Source organism: Centrocercus urophasianus, unplaced genomic scaffold (assembly GCF_019232065.1).
Source record: "Centrocercus urophasianus isolate 14NV4802_14NV808 unplaced genomic scaffold, USGS_Curo_1.0 seq_12, whole genome shotgun sequence".
In the NCBI taxonomy this organism is placed as follows: domain Eukaryota; kingdom Metazoa; phylum Chordata; class Aves; order Galliformes; family Phasianidae; genus Centrocercus; species Centrocercus urophasianus.
Window position 1 is genome coordinate 34,518,468 of NW_024884364.1, and position 23,849 is coordinate 34,542,316.

General features: G+C 38.6%; 1 protein-coding gene across 13 annotated transcripts in view; it reads right to left on the bottom strand.

The window, feature by feature from the left end:
- Nucleotides 1–23,849, bottom strand: part of KDM6A (lysine demethylase 6A) — a 147,010-nt gene that overhangs the window by 89,757 nt on the left and 33,404 nt on the right. For all 13 annotated transcript variants that reach the window (XR_006167369.1, XM_042810496.1, XM_042810491.1 and 10 more), the window contains exon 4: nt 11,508–11,557. Coding sequence is in view for 12 of the 13 variants with exons in the window: in XM_042810496.1 (XP_042666430.1) it covers nt 11,508–11,557 (50 nt within the window). In the remaining variant the exon portion in view is untranslated. The remainder of the gene's footprint in view (nt 1–11,507; nt 11,558–23,849) is intronic.

Consider the following 23,849-nt stretch of genomic DNA (forward strand, 5'->3'; position numbering starts at 1 on the left):
ATGGCTACATGTTGAGAAAGGAGAAAAAAGCTTTACTGTGAATTCGGCCTGGAGAGTAGAGTGCAATGTTGCACATGTATTTCCATGTGCAGCAAAAGAGAGGTTACAAACCAGTTACTTGGTTTAACAGAGATGTTTAGTGAGAGAGGTGGTTTACTCCTTTCTTGATTGCTTAAACAGCACAAGACTGAAAAGTCTTCAACATGTTAATTCAGAAAACGCGTTCAGTAAAACAAAGATCATTCCAGCCTAGCAAACTGCTTCAGTCTCCCTTGTCCACCTAAACCCCTTCAAATAGAGAATCCTGCTGGGATGGAATAAAGCAAAAAGTCTGCTTTATTTATTTTTGCTGAAATGAAGTGGGAGTTACTACACCAATAATTTAATACAACTTAGTTATATATACTGTATATATATAATACTCAAACTTACGAGTCGGTGAGTATTTTGTGGAACTCAATTTCATTTGGAGTTCCATGCTGTAATTCTTGTATATGGCCAATCATCCTTTCTAAATGCAGTGTCCAACAAAGTGACTCACAAGTAGAACTACGCTTCTGGTTTTAGAGTAGCTCAGCAACTCAGTCCAGCAAATTGCTGCTCATCTCACATTTGACTGACACAGCATAGAGACAGGAATCTTTGTTCCACTTACCACAGAGTAATCCTCTGTCAACATGGAAGATCACATTCTTCCAAATAATTGGAAAACTGTCAACTACTTTCTTTCAACAGCCAGAACAGATGAGTTACCACGACAAGGAGCAAGACAATGCTCCAATACCTCAGTGATTCACTGCGTTGCAGCCAAAGAACAAAGCAAAGTCATTCCTGGTACCTGCACTCTGAACTAGAGACAAGAATATCTTAAGACACACACACACACAACATCTCTTAGTTTGTGTGTACATGCTGCGAGAATGGGGGGGGAGAAGAGAGGGAAGGCTGAAAAGATAAGAACTAGAACCCAAAGAAAAGATAAAATCAATGTTTAAAGAGGTTAGTTAACAGTGAACATAGAAAGACACCACATGAATTTAAATTTGCATGACTATGTCAAACACCAGAATTAATAAAAGCACTCAATATTAGCATTAAAAAAAATCTAAAATATCAATTGTGTCTCTTTAGATGCTTTTATTTCTCCAAAGCAGCTTGTGATATTCATTCTCAATTCAAAACTACTTGTCTTCTTGTAGCATCATGTATCCAGATTTGTCTTGAGCTCAGAAATGATATTAATTACCTGTTTGCTCCAGACTCCTCTTCCTCTAAGCCTAGCTCAGAAGTACTCTCCTGCAAGGAGTATCTGAATGCTCTCTTTCTATGAAAGCAAGTGGTATAGACAACATGATCAAGGAAAGTTTTTAACATCCATGCACAAGAATGGGGCTATTCAGCCTGGACAAGAGAAGCTCTTGTGGATCCTTGTAGCAGCCTTCCAGTACCTGAAGGGGGCCTGCAGGAAAGCTGGGGAGAAACTTTTTATAAGGGCACACAGCAGCAGGATAAGGAGAAATGGTTTTAAACTGGAAGACAGCAGATTTAGACTAGATATTAGCAAGAAATTCTTTACTGCGAGGGTGGTGAGACACCAGAACATGTTGCCAGTGAGGTTGTGGATGCTCCTTCCCTGGAAGCATTCAAGGCCAGGCTGGATGGGATTATGAGTAAGGTCTACTGGGAGGTGTCCCTGTCTGCAGCAGGGAAGTCAGAACTGGTAGATCTTAAAGGTCTCTTCCAACCCAAATCATTCTATGATTCTATGAAGGATAAAATTTTGGAAAGAAAAAGGCTGACATCCCACTGAAAGACATACTGCCTGAGAATAGCAAAGACAAAGTGCCTTCCAGATAAGCTTTTCTTCCAAATTTTATTATAAATTTCAGACAGAGGGCTCTGTTTGCTTAAATTCTGAGATCAGAAACAAAACTGAGACAGTTATAATGCTCCATTATGAACGGAATGGATGACTTCACTTATGTTATTATATTTTTATGGATTTCAGAGACAGAACAGGATAAAGTGTGCTGACATCCTTATACAGCTCCACAGAGTAATTTGCTCTAGACAGCGTTCAATGACTGTATTTCATCAGAAAAGCATCCTTGTTTTCCAAAATGGAAATAGTACGTCACCAAACGGAAACGTAACTCAAACTCTTGTGTAGACAGGGAGTGATGGAAAGCTTTCAATAAATAAATAAATAAATTACATATATATATATATATACACACAGTATATATATATATCACAGCAATATGAACTTCTAAAAAGTTGCTGCTCAGAGTAACTTCACTTATTTTCAACTATTAAGTCTTCCCCTCCCAAGAATACATTTCCCAACCTCCAGTGATTTGCGGTGCAGAAGACTCTAAAGCCAAATAAAATGTCTTAGTATTTAATTGCTCTTAATGGATTTTTCTTCCCTGAATTTGTCAACTTGCTCTTTGAGACCATTAGAACATTGAAAGTCTGCAGCATTCTGCAAAACTGATGCAACTTTCAACAAAATCAGTGAAACGAAAACTTCCAGAAGCTGCAATAAGCCAAGTTTCCTGCAGATCAGTTGACAACAGAATATAAAACCCCACCATCAGACCAGTTCTGTTTAAAGAGATCCTTCTTGCTCTGCAACCATTATAGATCTCCATCCTTTAGTTATAATGAAAATAGTAATAGTGAATGACAATGTTTATGTTCCTCATTCCAAAAATAACAATCAAGTCAATCGCATAGATGACCGAACACCCTCTCCCAACACACACATTTTCTTTTAAACATTTATCAGATGCTGCTTGATTTATCCCCCTTCTACCATGCTTACCAGGACTGGGATAATTCTTCCAGCTTTCTTAGTTTCACTAAGAGTTCACAAAGTTGGGAACAGATCTTTGATCCCAAGAACCAGAGCCCTAACTATAAATAAAAGAAATGGATCCCAATTTCACTGTCAGGGAGGGGAGAAAAAAAAGTATACACATATTAAAATCCTCCAATCAAAGCAAGAATCACATAACTCACAAAAAACACACATTACACAGCATCTATGTAGCTATGATATCTAATAATGATGATATTGTTATCTTTCTGATGAGCCTGAGAATTCAGAAAGAAGCAGCTAGAATAACTCCTTAAATGACAGGCCTACACAGAAAGAAAAAACACTAGCAGTTAAGCTAAGCAAAGAAGACTGAATGAGGAAGGAAACCAGGAACATTTCTTTTGTCTGGTATTATCAGATAAAATTTAATCAAGAAACCTTCCAGCCTAGCAGAATAAATACCAGGCCAGGAAGAAAAAACAAGGTGGAAGCTCTGAACTGCCTACTGTTCCTACCATATCTGGGATGTCAGATCTCTCATCCCTGGGGGTGTTCAAGGCCAGGTTGGATGGGGCTCTGGGCAGCCTGGTCTAGTACTAGATATGGAGGTTGGTGGCCCTGCATGTGGCAGGGGGGTTGGAACTTGATGAGCCTTGAGGTCCCTTCCAACCCAGGTCACACTGATTCATCAATCCCATTCCTGCAGTGAATGAGTTAAAAAAAATGACACAGCAGGACAAATCACTTCTACAAAATCAACTGACATTACACAGTAGCCCAGAAAAGTGGATACAGGCAATAGGTTAGCATTTTTCCAAATTCTTCTGAATGCCAGCAAGTCGCTATCCACTTAGTGCAACTTTTCAAGTTACCTAAGAACAGATGATCAAATTCTCTCAGTAGCTTGTTCTCAACATACATTCAGAAATACTTCTGCTTGAAGCAATCTGAACTCCAAAGTTTTGTTTGCTTTCTATTCGCATTTTTCAAACTTCACAGTGCTTACAACATCCAGACTTCCCTTCAAGGAACAGCACAAAGAACACGAAGACTCTGGTTTCAACACTGATCAACAGTACATTCCAAGAAGGTGAGCAGAACAAGAGACTAATTCTTGCTGAGCCAATGCAAGAACTGATTCCCACTTCTTCACTAAGCATCTATCCTTCTGAGTTTGCTTCACAGACAGCATGGTACAATCAAACAACTGTAAAGAACACTTACTGCGATTTGCCTTTTCTTCAAGTGAGGGACTTATTAGCATCACATCAGATACTCATAGATTCTTTAAGAGAACCCAAGTTCTGCATCTCCAAACCCTCCCACCCATAACTTTTTCCATCTATATGCACTACGTCCACTTGCACTTTAATCACTCCTCCCCTGCCCCCACACAACAGAGAATTTGAGGTCTGTATCTCTCTGAAAAGGAAGAAGACAAGGAGTTGAAATATTACCAAGGTAATGCTGTACCAAATGCAACAGTTGAACACTTTCATTAGATACATGCTGGAAAAAGGATTACAAAAATTAGAACTGAAATTTCAGTTCAGAAGAGAGCAAATTTAAAAATGCCAAAATTGAAAAAAAAGCAAAAAACAACAAATTTATTTCTAAATTTAAGGAAATACATATATTTTTTCTCTTAAAGAAAGAATTTAAAAATAGTTATTTCCAAAGAAAAGAAATGCCATCAACGAATGTTCCAGCAGGAATCTACAAACTAGAAAAAATGTAGTTGTCTTTACCTTTTTTATGCAACTTAAGAGCAATCACATGGATGTATGAAAAATTGTACTATTTTTATGGTTCTGCAAAGAACGCAATACTTCTGAAATGGCAAGCATCACAGTCATTGTCAACATAGTTAGCAGTCAAATAACTTTCTCGCCTACTGAAGATGTGTCCTCCATTCAAATCAGAGCTGTTCTACTCAACTAAACGTGCCTCTCTCCCAGCAATCTAAACTGATGAGTTTCTTCACTGACACACTTCAGTATGTCTTATATTTTAGCATTCTACATTCTCATCATAGGCTGGAGAAAGGAAGCATGCTATTATTCTATCAGTAGATGAAGGATGACAGGTTTTTAATGCACAAAGGAAAGTTCTGCAGTAGGAAAACTCAACACGCATGAAAGGCTTTACTGAAGGCGCTTTTCCATCAACCCTGATGATACTTATGTCATTTCCATCCAGAAAATTTGAACATCTATAGAGATCATACACACAGGGGGACAACAGCATCCCTGGGAAATTCCAGGGTGAAGCATCACCGTTAAAAAATGCTGCATTATTTGGAAACTGATATAATGCCCAGATGGAGGAGGGAACCCCTCTGAGATGCTGTCTCGCCTTCTCCCCCTCCTAACTCAAGCAAAGTTTCTCAGCAGAGCACATCCATTCCCCTTGTACTCAGAATGTTAATGGTAAATTACAGATTTCCTGGATTTTTCTTTAATTTTCTCATCAAAACAGCAATTAAAACTGATGAATGGTACTGCAAAAATTCTTATTTAGCGCAAATAACAAAATATTTCAAAAGCATAGCAACACGTACACTCCATGCAAAGTCTAACACTTGTTGTGATACAGGTAAGTGGTTAAAACATGCTCACGGATGGATTCCTCAATACAGGTATAGGGGCAATTTATCAGATTTACCCGGAGGTCAAAAGCAACATGTCAAAATTTATTAGTTAAATTGACTGTCTCATTCTTTTTCAGACTTTACACCTACTCCATTCCTTTCAAGCAGAGGGAACACGAGTGCCTGTCATTTTTGTTAGATAAATCTTTTAACACAAGAGTTAATTATTAGAATCATGTACAATTTTACTGTACACAAAATTGGACATGCTGCATTATTTGTCCGCATTAACAACAGTGCCATGGGACTATCTAAGAATTCAGCGTTCCTGCTGGCAGAGGAGCAGAATTTCAGACAGACATACCCTACCAGAGAAATTAAAATCAAACAAGCAAATAAAAGCAGCAACAAAACCAAAGCTGCAATCTTAAGATGTATCATTCTTTAAGAATTATCTAGATAAAGGTATCTTTTCTAAGCTAGTGATCATTTAGATTAAAAGCCTTGCACATCATTTTGAAGTTCTGACCTCAGAAGACTCCTGTGGGGAAACTTTTCAAGTGCATCTGCTCACACAGAATACTCATTCCATTAAAAATTCCATTAAAAAATATATATGTATGTATTAAAATTCACTTTAAAAAAAACTAAGGGCTTGAATGAACATTCAGTGTCCAGATATCATAATCCTACTACCTTTCCCAACTTTTGTTTCAGGAATGTCTGCTTCAGTAATTCTTACAGGTCCTGTACCATGGTACTGTTTCAATTAAACTAAGCATTTATAGCCTATTAAAAAAAATAATTGAAGTTTTGATGAATTATGTCTAAAACCTCTACTAGATATTTTGAGGTTACAGCAGAAAATAAAACAGTTGTGAGTCAATGAAATGGAAAATTGCTCTGTTTTATAACAGACCCTCTGAGGTGCAAAATGTTCTCTTATTTGTTGTTATCAGTGTGTCTAGTAATTACTTTTTGTCCAACTTCTGAAAAAGGGGGAAAAGGGGGGAAAATGGACTTAGAGTCTGCAAAAAAAGGGACAGCAAAGCATCCAAAATTAAAGCATCATTTTCCATTGTTTTCCTATTTTATAGCATTGAGAAAACAGGAAAAAAAGCCATCACATTTTGCCAATCAGAAGGGAAAACAAACGTTGTACAAGTATATTTAAAATGAGCGCCAGGTCAAATTCAAAAATAAACATATTTAGTCTTACTTTTCGCTCTTTATGGAAAAGAAGTCTTACTACTAACTGTTTCAACCATGAAGCTACAAAATACCATTTGTAACAATTTTACAAAGGTTTAATTATAAAACAGCACTGCAAACAATTAACTGGTACTACATTACACTGCAGGGCTACATATCAAAGAACATCATAAAACTGCTTTCTTTTATGAGTCAACAACTCAGTGAAGACTGATGTCAGAGTTGGGGTATTATGATTACATTGTGGTTGGACATGAAGATCTTAAAGGTCTTTTCCAACATTAATTACTCTGAGATTCTATGATTCTTCGTCCATGACAAGCACACACACACAGTTACTCAGTCTCACTTTCCTGGGGCTTCTCAACAGAATTTAAGTTGGTTTTGTTATCTTGTTTTGTTTTGTTATTTTTGTTTTTGAACATCTGCATGGTTTTAGACTCTCCTCAAGCTGAGAAACGTGCAAGGAAATTCTGTTATTTGCAAACATGATGCCAAAAATCAGACACGGAGAAGGCCTGAGGTAAAAAAATGACTTTAGACAGGAGTTCTAACGCCCAGTAAAGCACAGGCAGAGAGTACCTGATGGCCACTTTCTATTCACACACTCACAATCACATACATTGCGTGTACAACAGCAGTGCTGTCTTCATATTTTCACAATTCATCCTCAATACTTTGGATATGACTAAAATACTGTCTAGAAAGGTATACATACCTATTCCCACCTATGAAGACGTATACAGCAGATGGCTGATGGGAGCACTGCAGAGAACTAGCACATAGAAACTTCCTGCAGGTAAGACCTATTGTCAGGAAGGTTACCTGCCTGCTATCTATGCCTGCCTGCAGCTACCTATGCAGCTCAACCTAGTATGTACCTGCACCATAAAGTTTTATTCATTCAAAATCTGTGTTGTAACATCGACAGGTACACAACTATAACTAACAATATGTGAACAAATACCTACCTGCAAAAAATCACATAAATGTACTTCAAACAGGATTATCAAACCAAAATGGGGGCTATAGTGACAGTGCTATATCAAAGCAGAGAGGATCTCATGAAAGTAGTGAACAACCAGACTCTTCAGCAAACACCTCGCCAGAATCACTTCAGCAAGCACTGAAACCTTTCCCAGCCCCACATGGGGGAGAAGAGAAACAGGGAGGGGAAGCTTTCCTCTGCCTCAAGGAACCATGTCAATTCAAGAGATACACGTATTTTACAGTTACACATTCACCCTTTCATGTACTGAAATTGGTTAAGACAGCCCTAATAGAACCCAGATGCTACATGGACGAGATCATTGTGATCAACTGTATTATAATACAGCCACACAAGACGATTAAAATAGCTTTTTCCAGGTGCCAGATATCTCCCACCATGTTCAGATAAAATAAAAAGCATCTTACTCCTTGCTGTTCTAGTCCTTCCCTCCTTAGAATATGTCAAAACTGATAACCATGGCAGACACTTAACACTTGACATCTATTTTCTCAGCAGCATCAGAATCTACAAATTGGATTTCTAGCTGTTGTCTCCCTCTCCTGAGCTGCCCTTCCTATCTGCTCATCCTCCGCAGTCCTCCTCACCTCCCCCAAAATTTCTGACACAGGAGTTTTAAAAAGAAATACGAATGAAGTACACTGCACAGAAGGCAGATTTATTTTAGCACAAACATAAGAAGAAACACTGGAAAAAAGTACTTGAGCTGAAGAGCTCTATTAAGTTTTCTCAGCTTTTATCCGAGTTGAGATATTTACTTTGCAGGTTTCAAGTCAAATATTTTTTAATGGAGTTAAGACAGCACTGTGCCTGTGACGAACAAAAACTGCAGTAACTCAAATTCTGCAGGACATTCGGCACTGAAATGTGGGTGCCCAAAGAGATTACTGATAAATGTAGCCCGTTTAGGAGTATGTGACATAATGCAGTGCAGCTCTATCACAACTACCCATACAAATAATATTTCTTAGGAAGCAGGTAGTATTTCACCAGCAAGAATGAACATTCTTCTGGTAAACAGCAAAATACAGCCTCCTCCCATTCTTTCACCTTTCACTTCTGCACCTATAACATGAAAATAAATTCTAAATACAAGTTATTTTCTTCTTCTTTGTTTCACAGAATCAAGAAAATCACCTCCCATATTAGCAACAAAACAACCCAGGCATCAAATTTTTAAAAGACTGAAATAAGATCTGGTTAAAAAAAAAAATTGTGACCATTAAAAACTCTATTTAAAAATAAAAGATAAATCACAGAATGAATGCACTTTGATGATAATCCATTGACAGAACAATCGTAACCAACATGATGCAACAGTGAAAACCCAAAGCAGCACAGACTAAAAACACTAAGCGAGGAGGCCAAAGTACACACAAAACAAGCACAAAGCCTCTCACAATCCATCTAGAAGTGTTCTATTTATTAAGCAAAAAAGGACACTAATTTGAACCACATCAATTTGCAGAGCAACACTAAATCATTTCCGATATGCTGCACAAGTTTATAAGTCTGCTCCTGCCTGTTTTCAAACCTGAATTATGTAACAACCCTCATGTGATTCAGCAATCTCCATGAGTTTCTCAGTACGTTCACACAGCTCTCATCACTGCTCACAAATACCACCCTTTCTTCACATCCTTCTCTCCTCCTTCACCATTAGAATTTCCAACAGCTTAATTGATCCCCAAAAGAATTCAAATCATTTTTTTTTTTAATACAGAATCTTATAAAAAAATAAATGTTGTAAACCAAGGAAATGCAACTGGAGGTTTTTATTGTTTATTCTTATGCATTTGCAAATTGCTGTTAATTATCAAGTTTATAAGAACGGCGTATTATTGGGTGACCAAAAATAAATTGCAAACTCAGTGTTCATGTAGATACAAGATCTGAAGGACAACAAGAAACAAGAAATGTGCTCAATGCAGGGAAGCATAGGGATGCAGGGAGGGGAAACACTGTGCCCCAACCCACACTAGCTTCACCATCCATTAAGAAAGCAATCCGGTTAGTCCAATTTTTAATCAGTTTCATCAGTAGGAGGCTTCAGTTGAAAAATGCCTTTGGACTTTTTCAAGCTCTTTTCCATGCAGATAAAAGTCAAGAAAATTTCAAAACTAATTATGAAACCCCTCACCAAAAAAAATAATCCAGTGACCAAAACAACACTAAATATCTCTTATATAAGGAAGCTTAATGACATCAAGTAACTCAGCATGGTCCAACGAGAAACTGGTACCTTAGAATATTACCACAGTGAATAAACAGAAATTGGTTTCAACAAGTCAAGCAGAGATTACACGTTTTACAGCCATCCATGCCTGTGAAATAGAACTGCAAAACTGCAGTTCTTTTACTTGCAGACATTATGAGCCACACTGAACCACTCTATGTCTCTGAAAATATATCATCACTTACACCCCACCCTGTGCACTCTGAAAATGTTGAGAAAATTTCCTAATCATCATTTCCTTCGGTAGAGTATAAAAAAAAAAAAAACAAAAAAAAAAACATTAGAAATCAATTATTGTGAAATGTTTAACGTGAGAGGAGTACAAATAATAGAAATAATTACAACAGACATTTAATTGATTCCAACACACTCATTTACAACAATCTTTTACTCTCCAAGCGCATACAAGAGGAAGAGATGAATGCTAATTTTGTTGCATTTTTTAAATGCAACATTTATCTCTGAAAAACAACTTCCTCAACTCCAAAATGCTGTGGTCCAAAAACAGACTTTGTTCAACTTGCACTGGACTAAGGGTATGACAAAACCAACTGCACAATTTCCCTAGGACTGTCCCATTGTACACCTATTCCATGTGCATGGAAAATGCATTTATTTCAGCTCATTGCCAGGCCCTATATATTCAGCTCAATACTAGGCCCTGGGCAGCCTGGTCTAGTATTAAATGGGAAGGTTGGTGGCATGGCACAGCAGGGGAGTTGGAGATTCATGATCCTTCAGGTCCCCTCCAACACTGGCCATTCTGTGATTCTGTGCGACTCATTCTTCTATGCTTTATTTCCACTGCCTTCCACTTCCCATCCTCCCAAATGGGAGAGGACAGCACAAGACTTTTCATAACGTACTTATAGGACAGGACTTATAAAACCATAAAGAACAAACAAAACGTTGTTTACTGAAGGCTGGTATATCTTCTCCAGAGTGAACCCTCCCTCCCCATTTGAAACGAGTACTTAAGAACACTTAAGGAAAACATTTGTAAAGACCACAAAGCAGTGTGCTATGTGCACTTGTGACTGAATTATGAGCTTCACATTATTTCACAGGACAACACAACAATGCTACCTATTTTCTTCCACAGTATCACTGAAGAATTTTAAAATGTTATTCAATTAAGGTCCTGATATCTTCATGTTAACTTTCAGATATCACGTCTCTACAAACATAACTTTTTCCCATTTCATGCAAGGACACTCTCTTGAGATACTGAGAGGGATATTTATGAAAATAAAAAGCAACCTGAGAACATTTTTCCAAGTACAAATCCAACACCTATGCAGCAGCCTTCAAGTGGTCACGGTTTTCTCAGTACTCACATGCATTCAAATAGATGTTTACATTAAAAAACCTGAAGTAACAGGCAACAAAAAAAATCTACACGGTGGCTAATTACCCCATCTCTCCTTTCAATAAACAGTGTAAAGATATTTCCACTTAGACTTATGATAAATTGCACAAACAGGTGAATACGTCCATTTAGGCTCAATTAATACACCACAAAGAAACAGCAGGTAGATACTCCAAACGTACTGAAATGTATCTATTTTAGAAATTCAATCATTACAGCAATATATTTAAGCAAAATAAATAAATTTTAGAAGCTGCATATACAGACCTTCCAGTAGTCAGATTGTAAACTGTAGTACCTCTGGTATGCAGATAATGCTGTAAGAAAGAAAAAAACAGTATTGAATTTGCTTTGCTGTTTGTTTGTTTTTTGAGTAAGACACAAAATCTTAAGAGTCAGAACACAACACTAAAATGACAAATGGCTTAATAAAAGTAACACTGCCACAATAAGTGCCCTGTTGTGGGTAACGCATTCCTTACGATATTAATTTTATGAGATGTCAACTAAAAATTATATTTATTATTAATCATACAAATGTAAATCAAGCAGCATTTTAAGGAAAAACTACAACCATAGGAATCATTTTAAATTTTGGAACTTTCTTCCTGGACAATGCTGCCATAAGATTTACAAATTTAATCTTGTAGCTCATTTGCCATTCTCCCTGATGTACTGTAATTTTTAAAGAACTGGCGTGAAGGGACATACAAAGAGAAAGCATTTTCACAGGTCCTTTCATTCACTAACTGGAGAAACAAAAGCAAGTTAAAAAAGGCTTATATGTTACTCACCTAAGAAGACTGAGACTATGCTGAGTAACAGCACAAGCATTGCATTGTTTTGTAGAATACGAGCACTACTTAGCAATGAACGTCTCAATTCACCATTCCTTCATCTCTTTTTCTGACTAAAAATACTTGTTGATGCAACTTGCCCTTTGGCTAACAGGCATACAGCAACATCAGAGTACAATGCAAACAGGCCTTATGTTCTAAGAACGTTACAACAGGCGCCATCAGAACTGTACCGTTTTAAATAATGATTCACTGCAGTAACACCAAGACTTCAATTTTTCAACAAATCTCAAGATTTGAGAACAGTTTCTACACAGCGTGCATTTTCCAAATAACAAAAGAAGACAACCTCTGCTTTGAAAAACTACCAGCACTGAGCAGATTAAGACAGCAAGAATAATATGTTCTTTATGCATAGATTTATTTCCTGCAAGTACCACAGACAAATTACGTACCAACATTATATCATCCTTCAATGCCTGTCCTACTCACTCATTTCCATAACTTAACAAAAGTATACAGGCTTAAGCAAAATAAGAACAAAATGGATTAAATGACAGGGCATGCAGAGCTTCCTCTTCTTAAATACTCAGCTGAGGATACACCCAGTCATCTTCCATCTCTTTTGATTACATCCTGCAGCCTAGTGGTCTCCACTCTTTCTTCATTACTATAGCCTTAAATACTTTTGGATTGCATTTACAAAATTCTGCTTGTCAGTAGAAATAAACACGCTAAATTAGCATGCTAATCATCAGTGGTAGCTGATACACCTCTCTATGTGGAGCAGGGATAAATTCACTGATTTATTTTCCTCAACAAAACACTGAAGTGTAAAGCAAGTATCTTTTCCCTTTGGTTTAGCAGATTTTTTTTCCCCATCAAGCTCACTACCAAAACACTCAGACCTTTCAGATGTTTTGCCAGTCTTCCTGAGTGCTGATCAATATTGTTCCTCAAAACTACGCTTCTCATGCACCTATGTGGTGAACTGTGCTTATGCTGTGCCTCTCACTGCCGGAACCACCTGCAATGTCAACTGCAGATTCATTTAGATGCCCAGTACAGAAAAGAAGACAGAAGGATACTCATCATCCTCAGATTATCAACACATTACAGATATTTATACACAGCTCAGCTGAACAGAAATTTCTAATGACCTACCCCCCCAGACTAAGCTTTTCAAAACATAAAAATACAATTCCCTTCCACCAATCAGTACAAACTTCAGTACATAACTGCAGTCTAACTGTAAGCTTATGAATGTCGAGAGTAAGCATTTCAGTCCTATTCTGTAACTGAGTTGTGCACTATATGCTCACATAACAGAAAATAAGCTCCTGCCCCAAACACTCTTTCCAGATTCACTAATAACATCATGACAGAAAGACATAATTAGCTGCATCAAGACCAGACAAAGCACACGTCACAGAGTAGGCGGCACAGGAGGCACAAGAATCCACGGAAGCCACTGCTGTAAGGCAACTTGCCCAAAGAAGTACCAGCTCCTCCAATTAACGTGGAGAAAAGATCCTGGATTTAAAATAAATAAATAAAATCCTTGCACCATGATACCGTACCAGTTATCCTTAGTCCTGATGTTTGCAAATTATTTTCTTTACTACCTATTCCACACTTCAGTAAAATTCAGCAACTTCAATTCAGCAACTTGGGGGTTGGACTCGATGATCTCTGGAGGTCCCTTCCAACCCCTACAATTCTGTGATTCTGTGATTCCCACCGTAACAGTTGAAATGACTGTTTTAATGTTCCTGCCTCGTGCTATAATTAAAAGCAGGTACGTGGAAAGCATGGCCTGCTGAAGCATATTTTGTATACACATATTTAGGAGGCAAGACATTCATTCTAAAAATCACATTATTCTTATAAAGAATAAAAGAAAACAAGACAGTCCTCCTCTGAAGTGCCTGTAGTACCCGATCCTATTTCTGGCTTCAGTAAGCTGTTCTAGGGATTCATCCTTAAAGCTGGATCAGGGGAGGGCAGCTGGGCGGTAGGGAAAGGGTTTGCACCGGTGGGCGGTGGGCATGGAACGGGCTGCACAGGGCTGTGGGCACGGCCACCAGTGTCAGAGTTCAAGGAGTACCTGGACAGTGTTCTCAGACATAGGGTTTGATTTTGGGTGGTTCGGTGCGGAGCCAGGAACTGAGCTTGATCATCCTCATGGGTCAGTTCCAGCTCAGGGTATTGTGTGATAGTTCCTCCTCTTTCTCAGTTCATAACTGTTTCTGATCCATTATTAATTGCTGGTCATACCTAGGAAGCTACCATCCTTTCCTTCTGGGGTGACAGCGTTGAGCTGCTACCAGCTACCGCACTTAGCTTCTTGAAAATGAAATAAAAGAATTCTCAGTATTGTGCTGAAAATACTAACAGCAATAAACCCCAGAGGGATCCCCTACATTGCTAAGAGGAGCTAAATGCCCCTTTTCTCCTCAAGTAAGTTAGACAACTGGGAACTGTTATCCAAGCACAATTTCAGAATTGAACAAGTGCTCAACTTAGTTGCCTGTCAAAGTTTATTTCAGCTCTGTTTACAGCTACATTAAACAACTACTGCAGGGACACACAAGCTTTGCTGCTAAGAACAGATGAACAGACAGAAAAACTGAAAAGGATTCAACTTTGTTGTTTCTTCCCCCAGAACCCATGTGAACCATCCCTAATCAAGCACACTCCTAACAAGAATCTTCCATATAAATGGAGGCTTAAAACCAAATTATGAAATAAAGCTGAAACTACCTGCTGGTTCTAAAGCAGTAAAACATGACCTTGAAGCCCATCACACTTTCCACTCCCAGTGCTCAATCAGTGATGTGCAGACATTACACTGAGTCTAGACTCAATAGAACAAATAGAAACCAAATTTTCAACATCTAAAAACCATATTATGGAACTATAAACAACTTCCCCTTAAATTAAGCTTTGAACAGTACGTGATGAGTGCAAATCCACCGAGCTATAAAACTTAGTCTAAATGAAGAAGGAATAAAAAGACAAGAGTGAATCCAAATAAGAATTTGGAGTAAATCCCCTTCTGAGACTCAGTCTACGATTCTAACTGTAGTACGGAGTACCTTGGATTTTTAGAAAGCAAGTAGATACTAACTTATGTCACGAGTCATATTAGTAGCATTTAGAAAATAACACTGAATTGTCATTTGCTCAATTGTTTTTCATTCAAGACTTATCATTCAAGGCAAGCTGATTTTTGTCAGAAAAAAATTCTGTGAACCACTCTTCCTTTCCACTCTGCTGTAAACTCCCATTTTTAGAATTACATTTTCATGAAGTTTTTGAAATTCTCAGTTAAGATATCCTTTTTTAGATTAGCCCATATTCTAAAGGCTTCCAGAGAGAGTAAGCCAGATCATCTACACGCTTCTAAAAAGAGAGGGAACTCTCATTTCAAACATGCGGATAACATGAAAGACAAATTAGAAATTAAAATACCAGAAATCTGTACATAAAATCGGTTTTGCAAGTAGTATCATTTTCAGGAGTAATACGAAACTACAAATACAGAGAAAAACGTTGAAAGGAATCAATATTTACGGAAACAGAGAAAGTTAAATTATGCATCTAAGCATCTACATGCCACTTGAAATTAGCCTTAAAAATCCATTTAAAGTAACCTAGGACTACAGAATATCATAATGAGTACCCTGAAATCACTCTTAAGCAAAGAAGAATTCTGCAGACAAACTTCTGATTATGAGCTTATCAATGGGCTTTTCAAATCTGAAAGTTCACTACTGAAATTATACCTGTGGAACTGCTAGAGGCCAAACATATAGAAACTTTTCTTTTTCCCAGGGTGCCAAACCCTTTTCTTCATTCTCAACCACATTCATAACATGACCTTGTCACCCACAGAAAATTCTCTTACAAGCAAAAAGCTGAAATCAACTGTATTCAACATCTCAAACAATACAGGACAAGCAACTCAATAGTTACTATAAAAGGGGTTCTTCGATACCTATTTTGGTCCTTCCACCCAGCATTTCATTACTTACCAAATCAATTCTAACTCGCACTCTTCCGGATAACATCACTCTCCAAAACCAGCAATTTTATGATACTTGCCTAAAAAATTATCCTTATGCTCAGATTCTGGTAAACCTTATAGCCCACTGAGTGGCAGACAGCATTTGGATGTCAGGGGGAAGTTCTTTACAGTGAGAGTGGTGAGGTGCTGGCACAGGCTGCCCAGAGAGGTTGTGGATGCCCCGTCCCTGGAGGTGTTCAAGGCCAGGTTGGATGGAGCCCTGGGCAGCCTGGTCTGGTATTGAATGGGGAGGTTGGTGGCCCTGCATGTGGCAGGGGGTTGGAGATTCATGATCCTGGAGGTCCCTACCAACCCAGCCCATTCTGTGATTCTGTGATCCTACCCTGAATAATGGGTTTTGTTTGCCCTAAAGGTATAAACAGCTTTTCAGATCAAAATAATCTATATTGCTTTACAAGAATAAAACTGTGTTTGCCTAAAATAGCTCTGAAAAGAACACTGCCTTTATACCCAAAGAATTAAAGATATTGGACAGTAAGTAACCTTATCTCCCGTGCCAGAATCAAAGCTGGCTTCAGAATTTCTTTTTCAAACCTCCGCCACCCAGTGCAAAGCTTGCCTTCCGTGAGTTCACACAGTTACATTATATTGCCTGCATCTCGTTAAAAGATTTTTACAGCCACCTAGAACCATCCACCCTGCAATATCTACACATACCAATAGAAAGATGCAATTTTTTTCCCCACTGACTTTGCTTTCTCTTGTACAACGGATGAAGGTCAAGGGACATCTCACAATCGTGACAAGGATGATACTATTTTCTTACTCATGCTTATTTAAGATTCCTAGATTTCACACTGAGAATGAATACAAAATAGATTTTACATAATTACACTGCATGTGGTTTCAGGATTTTTTAATCTACTTAATTGCATGAGAAAATTGTACAACTTCACAAATTACATAATTATCTCAGCATTGTGATAGCCAATCTCTCTACATACCCAGGCTCCAAATGCGTAACCTGAACAAACAAGTAAGGTGAAAATGGGAAGCAAAAAACTGCCTGGAAGACATCCCTCTACTAGCCGTTTTTAGCACATTCAATCACAAATCATACAGTCACAGAAGAATGCCTCTCCTATGGTCTACTCTAACAGATATGCCTCATGATACCTCAAAATTAAGAGGCCTTTGAAGATGATGCAAACAGAAGAGTTTTTAATATTTTAGTGCTAAAGTAAGGTTACATCAAACTAGATACTGACACCATCTAGTGGCACCATGCAAGGCTATTGTGACCAGCACAGATATTTGGCTGGCTAAACTTCAAAAAGCTAAGCCTTCTTAGATTGAACATGTACATGTCTATGGGGCTGGATGACATGCACCTGAGGGCACTAAGGGAGCTGGCTGATGTGGCTGCTGAAGCTGCTGTTCATCACATTTGAAAAGTCATGGCTGTCAGGTGAAGAGCCTGGTGACTGAAAAAGGGAAACATCACTCCCAAGTGATGAAGAAAGAAAGAAAAGGAAGAGGCAGGGAACTACAGGCAGGTGAGCCTCACCTCTGTGCCTGGGAAGATCATGGAACAGATCCTCCTGGAAGACATGTCAATGCACATGAGGGATGAGCCACTGATCCAGGACAGCCAGCATGGCTTCACCAAGAGAAGGACATGCCCAACCAATCCAGTGGCCTTCTGTGATGGAGTGACAACATCGGTGAACAAAGGGAAGGCAACTCACGTCATCTACCTGGACTTCAGCAAAGCCTTTGACATGGTTCCCCACCACACCCTTATCTCTAAATTGGAGAGATGCAGACTTCAAGAGTAGACTATTTGGTGGATAACGAATTGGTTGGAAGGTCACAGCCAGAGGGCTGTGGTCAATGACTCTGTCCAGGTGGAGGCCAGTGACAAGCGGTGTCCCCCAGGTGTTCATCTTGAGATCGACACTCTAATAATTTCATCAGTTATTAACACAAGTGATGGGATTGAGTGCACTTTCAGTAAGTTTGCTGATGACACAAAACTGAGTGGTACAGCTGATCCTGTAGAAGGAAGGGATGCCATGCAAAGGGATAAACTCAAAAGGAGGGCCCATGTGAACCAAATGAGGTTCAACAAAACAAGTACAAGGTTTTGCACTTGGGTCAGCGTAATTCCACATATGTATACAGGCTGGAAGAACACCCTGAGAGTAGCCCTACTGAGAAGAACATAGGGTCCTGGTTGATGAAAAACTTATTAGTCAGCATGCGCTTACAGCCCGGAAGGCCAAAGGCATCCTGGGCTGCATCAAAAGACTGGCTAGCAGAGTGAGGGGGGTGACTGTCCTCTACTCTGTCCTTAGGAGGCCCCATTTGGAGTATTCCACTCAGGTCTGGGGCCTCCAATGAAGGAAAGGCGTGGAGCTTTTGGAGGGGGTGCACCGGAAGGCCATGAAAATTATCAGAGAGTAGCTCTCCTATTAAGATAGGTTGAAGGAATCAGGCTTGTTCAGTCTGTAGAGAAGTCTGCAGGGAGACCTCATTATGGCCTTCCAAAATTTAAAGGCAGATTACAAACCAGAGGGAAATCAACTTTTTATATGGATAGACAGTGATAGGACAAGGGGGATTGGTTCGATACTAAAGGAGGGAAGATTTAGATTAGATGTCAGGGGGAAGTTTTTTTTGCTGAGATAGTGATGATGTGCCAGAACAGGCTGCCCAGAGAGGTTGTAGATGCCTGATCTCTGGAAATGTTCAAGGCCAGGCTGGATACAGCCCAGGGCAATCTGATCCCAGTACTTGATCCAGTGGCTGTCAATCCTGCTTGTGGCACAGGAGGTGGCATCTGATAATCCTTGAGGTTCTTTCCAGTCCAAGCCACTCTATGATATAACTAAGGCCTGAACAGTAAGCCTGGAAAAAAGGTTGACCTCTAGATGAATCTCACAACCCAGCATTATGTATCATCAGTATCCGATCATTAGCAAAATATGTATGATCATTAGCCAAATATGTACCTTGGACAAAACATCTCATTAGCAAGAGATGTAGCTCAGATAAAGACTTATGAGAACACATTAACCTTTCCTTGTTTAGAAGCAGAGTGTCAAGGTCTACAAAATTCCTTGGTTCCCCCTTGAGCCCTGGCCAGGCTTGAGGTGGAATCCAAAAGGAAGAATGAAAACAGATGTTTCCACCTAATTGTCACGTAAACTTGTTTATTCAACAATATAAAAACTGGACCCTTTTGTAGCAAAGTTGGAGAGCTCACCTATGAGTGAACGCACTGCATAGGACCCCAACTGCCAGGAAAGGCTCTCCAAATCCTCGTTGCAACCAGGGCTCGCTCTCTACCAAACACAAATCTGGATTGTGATAAAGTATGAAGGCAATTGGTGACGTATCTTTCTTAATCTATCACTACCCCCGTAGCAACGGTTAGGTGCACTGCCTTGTGCTGTTTCATTCTTGCTGTATCATTTCACTTATTATCTCACTGCTTTGAACTTACGATAAACATACTACCTTAATTTGATGTCTGACCTTTGTGCTAACCCCATCCACTGGTAAAACTACAATCCAAGGATCTATATTTGTCTATGAACAGCAGCCCTTTTCTTAAATATTTTTTGGTGGAAGTAGTAATTTTTAAACAATTTGGTTATTTGGTGTGAAAATAAGATAGAAAATTAGGTGAAGAACTGCACAAATAAACATAGGGTACAGGCATTACTTCAAACCTGACAGCATTTCCAGGAAAAAAAATAATGCTCATTAAACACGTGGGAGATATTTGTAGATTATGGAAACAGCTGATTACACTGTACAAAGTTTTATCCACGACAGCATTTTAATTCAGGAAGTACACTGCTAGGCTACAGAATTGAAAACATCAAAAGCTGAGGAAATTTTAAGGTTGAGTCAATTATTAAATTTAAAAAAGAAAGAAAACGAAAGAAAATATGGAAGTTTGAGCAGAGAAATGCAACTCAGGTCTTTTGTTCCAAGGCCTCAGGGAATACACTGTTCTGCTTCCTTCAGAGATTTTTGCTGAAAGTACCAAAACATGCACGATCAAAGAAGTTTACAGCATGTCTTCCTTTTAACACAAAATGAATACAGACGCACAAATGCAATACATTTACAAAAGACAAAATACCAAGTAGTCCTCAAAGTAATGTTACTGACAAATAAACATTCGCAGCTGGAAATATAATGCTGCACCAAACTGGTGGGATGCCACTGTACTATGAACATATCCAACTGTTTGCTGCACAAGAAACTAAGAACTACTAAACTTTAAAGACACAAGTTAATCATGACAAGGAATCTGTTATTACAGAAATCTTTCAGATAATTAACTAGTTCTAGTTAAGCATATTTACTCTACAAAAGCTCTTAAAATACCGTATCAATGAAAGAACACAGTGGAACCACATGAAGCTCAGAACCCTTCAAAGAACTTATTCCACAAAATGGTTTTTAACAACTGTTATTTCAAACACTGCCCAAAATGAAAATTTTTCAGTCAAAAAACAAGGCCCAGTTATATCCTGTAATATGCATCTTCTACCACTAACAAAACACACACAAAACAAGAAACTATTTATAAAGAGCACTGTATTTCAAAAGCTTCAGAGAACATTCCTACTACTTTCTACAGGAATTCCATGTGGCAGTTTAAACTGCCTGAAATTTAACGACAGCATCCTGAAGATGAAATAAACAGCTTTAAATAGAGGCAACCTGTTTTCAGACTATTATTAATAATTACAAACAGCAACAGAAAAAAAAACTGTAAACACACACTCACTCACTGAAACACTGACACTTCCTTCTCAGTTCAGTCAGATTCTATCCTACTTAATCTGCTTCCTAGTTCTTCTGGGACTCAACAAAAGCCAACCCAGAAGCAACCCGCACCATTCCACCTATGCCAGGAACTGCTCTCTTATGCTCATACAATCATGCTTACTATTCAATTACCTCAGAGTACAGCACAATGAAATGGTTTCTTAAAAGTTCTGGAAGTCTAACACATTAACAAGATACAAATTCCCTATAAAGCTTTAACTCTAAGAACAAACAAATGCAGGCACGTTGTTGAAGCTGGGGATCATTCTTACAACAACTATACATAAGAATGGTTGGAGTGTTTAAATTCCAGGTTTAGTCTGTTTATCAATAAATTAGTAGGAAGTATTTTGCATGCCGATTAAAATGCTCTTGAACTAATTAATATTGTCATAAAAATTACTTAGAATATTCCTTATTAGTACTTCTGACAATGCAGTCCGTATCTATGAACAATTATTCAAACTACACTGGCATAGCACATCAAAAACGTGATCACTCTTGAGTGCAGCACTACCAATTATTTCAGTGCATTATTTACTGTGTTTTTCTAACAATGATGTGAGTAATTGCACATTTTTCCCTATTATCTCATGGCTGATGCTAAAAGCATGCTCCATGTGTGCAAGTGATAGCTGTCCTCCATGTGATAGGCAGGAACACTGCCACTATAGATGAACCTTCCATAAAATAAGGAATCTCAAGGAAAACATTGATGATTTCAGAGTCCATGAACTCAAAGAGCCTTCAACTGGAATTAAAACCTTTAAAATGATCATTTACACTCTACTCCTTATGGAAACCATTCCTTAAGGAATCATCTCCAACTACTAATGCAGCACCAGTTTCCTCTAAGACCAGAAACATCCTACTTTTGGTAAAATTCCAGCTCTCTCAAGGAATGAAGCAGCAAAAAAAAAATATGACAGTCTTAGCTGGATGCACAATACTGCTGTGTCCAGCAGCCTACATCATCACTCATTAGCCTCCTTAGGCAAAACCTGAGGCTGAGTTTCCACATTGTGGGGCAAGCACATCGTTTTTTCCTGCTAGGTTATTTTTAGTTGGATCAGTTCCCCACACAGCTGCAAATTGAACTGTGCCAGCAGAACACAGAGAGAAGCAACAAGCAGATGGATGATGTCACTTAAGACACAGCCAGGGAACAATGGAAGCCTCTGAAACGATCAAAGCACTGGTGAATAATTTCCTATTGGGTAGTGAAGACATCACCTTAATATTAAATAAATAAGAACAAGTTTTCACTTGGAGGAATTAATGTTCTTGTTTCAGATACACCTGAAGCCAGTTCTCCCCAGCAATGATCAGAAAAACAAAAGCCAGACACACAAACCACCTTGCAACATATATGCTAAGCTGAATCAATCTGCCCTACTTGCCACTGTCTGAAAACCCAAGCTAGTAGCTCACAGTATTTCAAAATCTGCTAACAGTTGACACCTTCTTGCCTATAGCACCTTCTCCTAACAGCTGAGTAAAATCAACAGGACAACTCAATTGCAATGGCTGCAAATAAAACCTCTTCGTTAACAACAGCAATTCAAATACACTGCATTTTGGCATGACTACAAGTTGCAGTCTGACTTCAGATATAATAAAGAGAAGAAGGATGTCATCCAGTAATATCTGATGTAAACTCACAGCTTTTGTTGAAGATTAGTATTATTATTTTTACTGAAAATGAATATTAAATTTGAACTTCAGTGGACACAAATGACCCAAAACATAATGCACTTTCAAAGAACAGGTTTGATGGGTTTTCTACTAATGAAATAAAAACACATGCTAGATTTACCCAGACTTCAGCAAGACATTTGCCATCAACTTATTCCACATTCAAAGTTTGTCTGTCCCTAACTGATATTCTCTATACAATGTTAACAGGACAGTCTTTGCCTCCTGTAACAACCTGCAATAATCTGCCATGAATCTCACAAGTCCTAACTCCTACCCAGAAGCCATTGATGGTCTTTGTTGCTACAAAATAGCTGGCAATTTAAAAACAGTAACACACACAGAGCTGTATCTAACTGAATGATCCACATTTGTCAAAATATTTGTGAGAGATCAAATCAGAAGAAAACAACATGAAGCTTTCAACAGACCTCTATCAACCCAGAACTGCTTCATCTTGAGCACGTTTTCTACTTTTGCAATCAATTAACAATTTTGATCTACTTTGTGCAAACTACACTGCCAATGTTTTTACACAAAGGATGCTATGCCTTTAATAATGACATACCCTCCTTCACTATATGCACAAGTGCATACATTTGAAGGTAGTTAATAAAACGAATAGGCATCCAAGGGAAAAATATATATACGTTTGTCAGGACCTGTTAGGTCAGGGCTTGAACTGATGACTGGACACCTGGTGAAGGGATTGTGACTGGCCCAGGAAAACACATGCCATTGTGTGCACATGGTGCTCCCCATCTGACCACAAGGGGTGGATCCAGGGTAGAGCCACTCTGGGCTCATATAAGGGCCAGCACTGAAGGAAGAGCATCTCAGGGATCTAAGCTGCTTCCCAACAGTGAGTGCTGTAGTGCTGGAGAGCCCTTCACCAGTTGGCTGAGTTCTGCTCTTCCTGTATGTGACTGTTGGCCTACTTGGGAATACTTTGCCTGGTAATGCCAAGAACCTGTCAGAAGTAATTTCACTTCTTCATGAGCAGAACAACATTAGTCATGCTGCTTTTAAGTAATTACATCCTTCATCATCTTCTCCACAACTTTATCCAAGGCTAATTCCATCCTAGACACCTTGCAGTTCTGAAGACCACCCTGCTTCAGCATTTCATGCTCCTGGAACTTCTCAGGACTTTAAAATTGGATGTTATACATATCAGTACAATCTAAACATGTCTGAATTGCCTGTACTTCTCAGATCCCAAGCATTTACAAAATT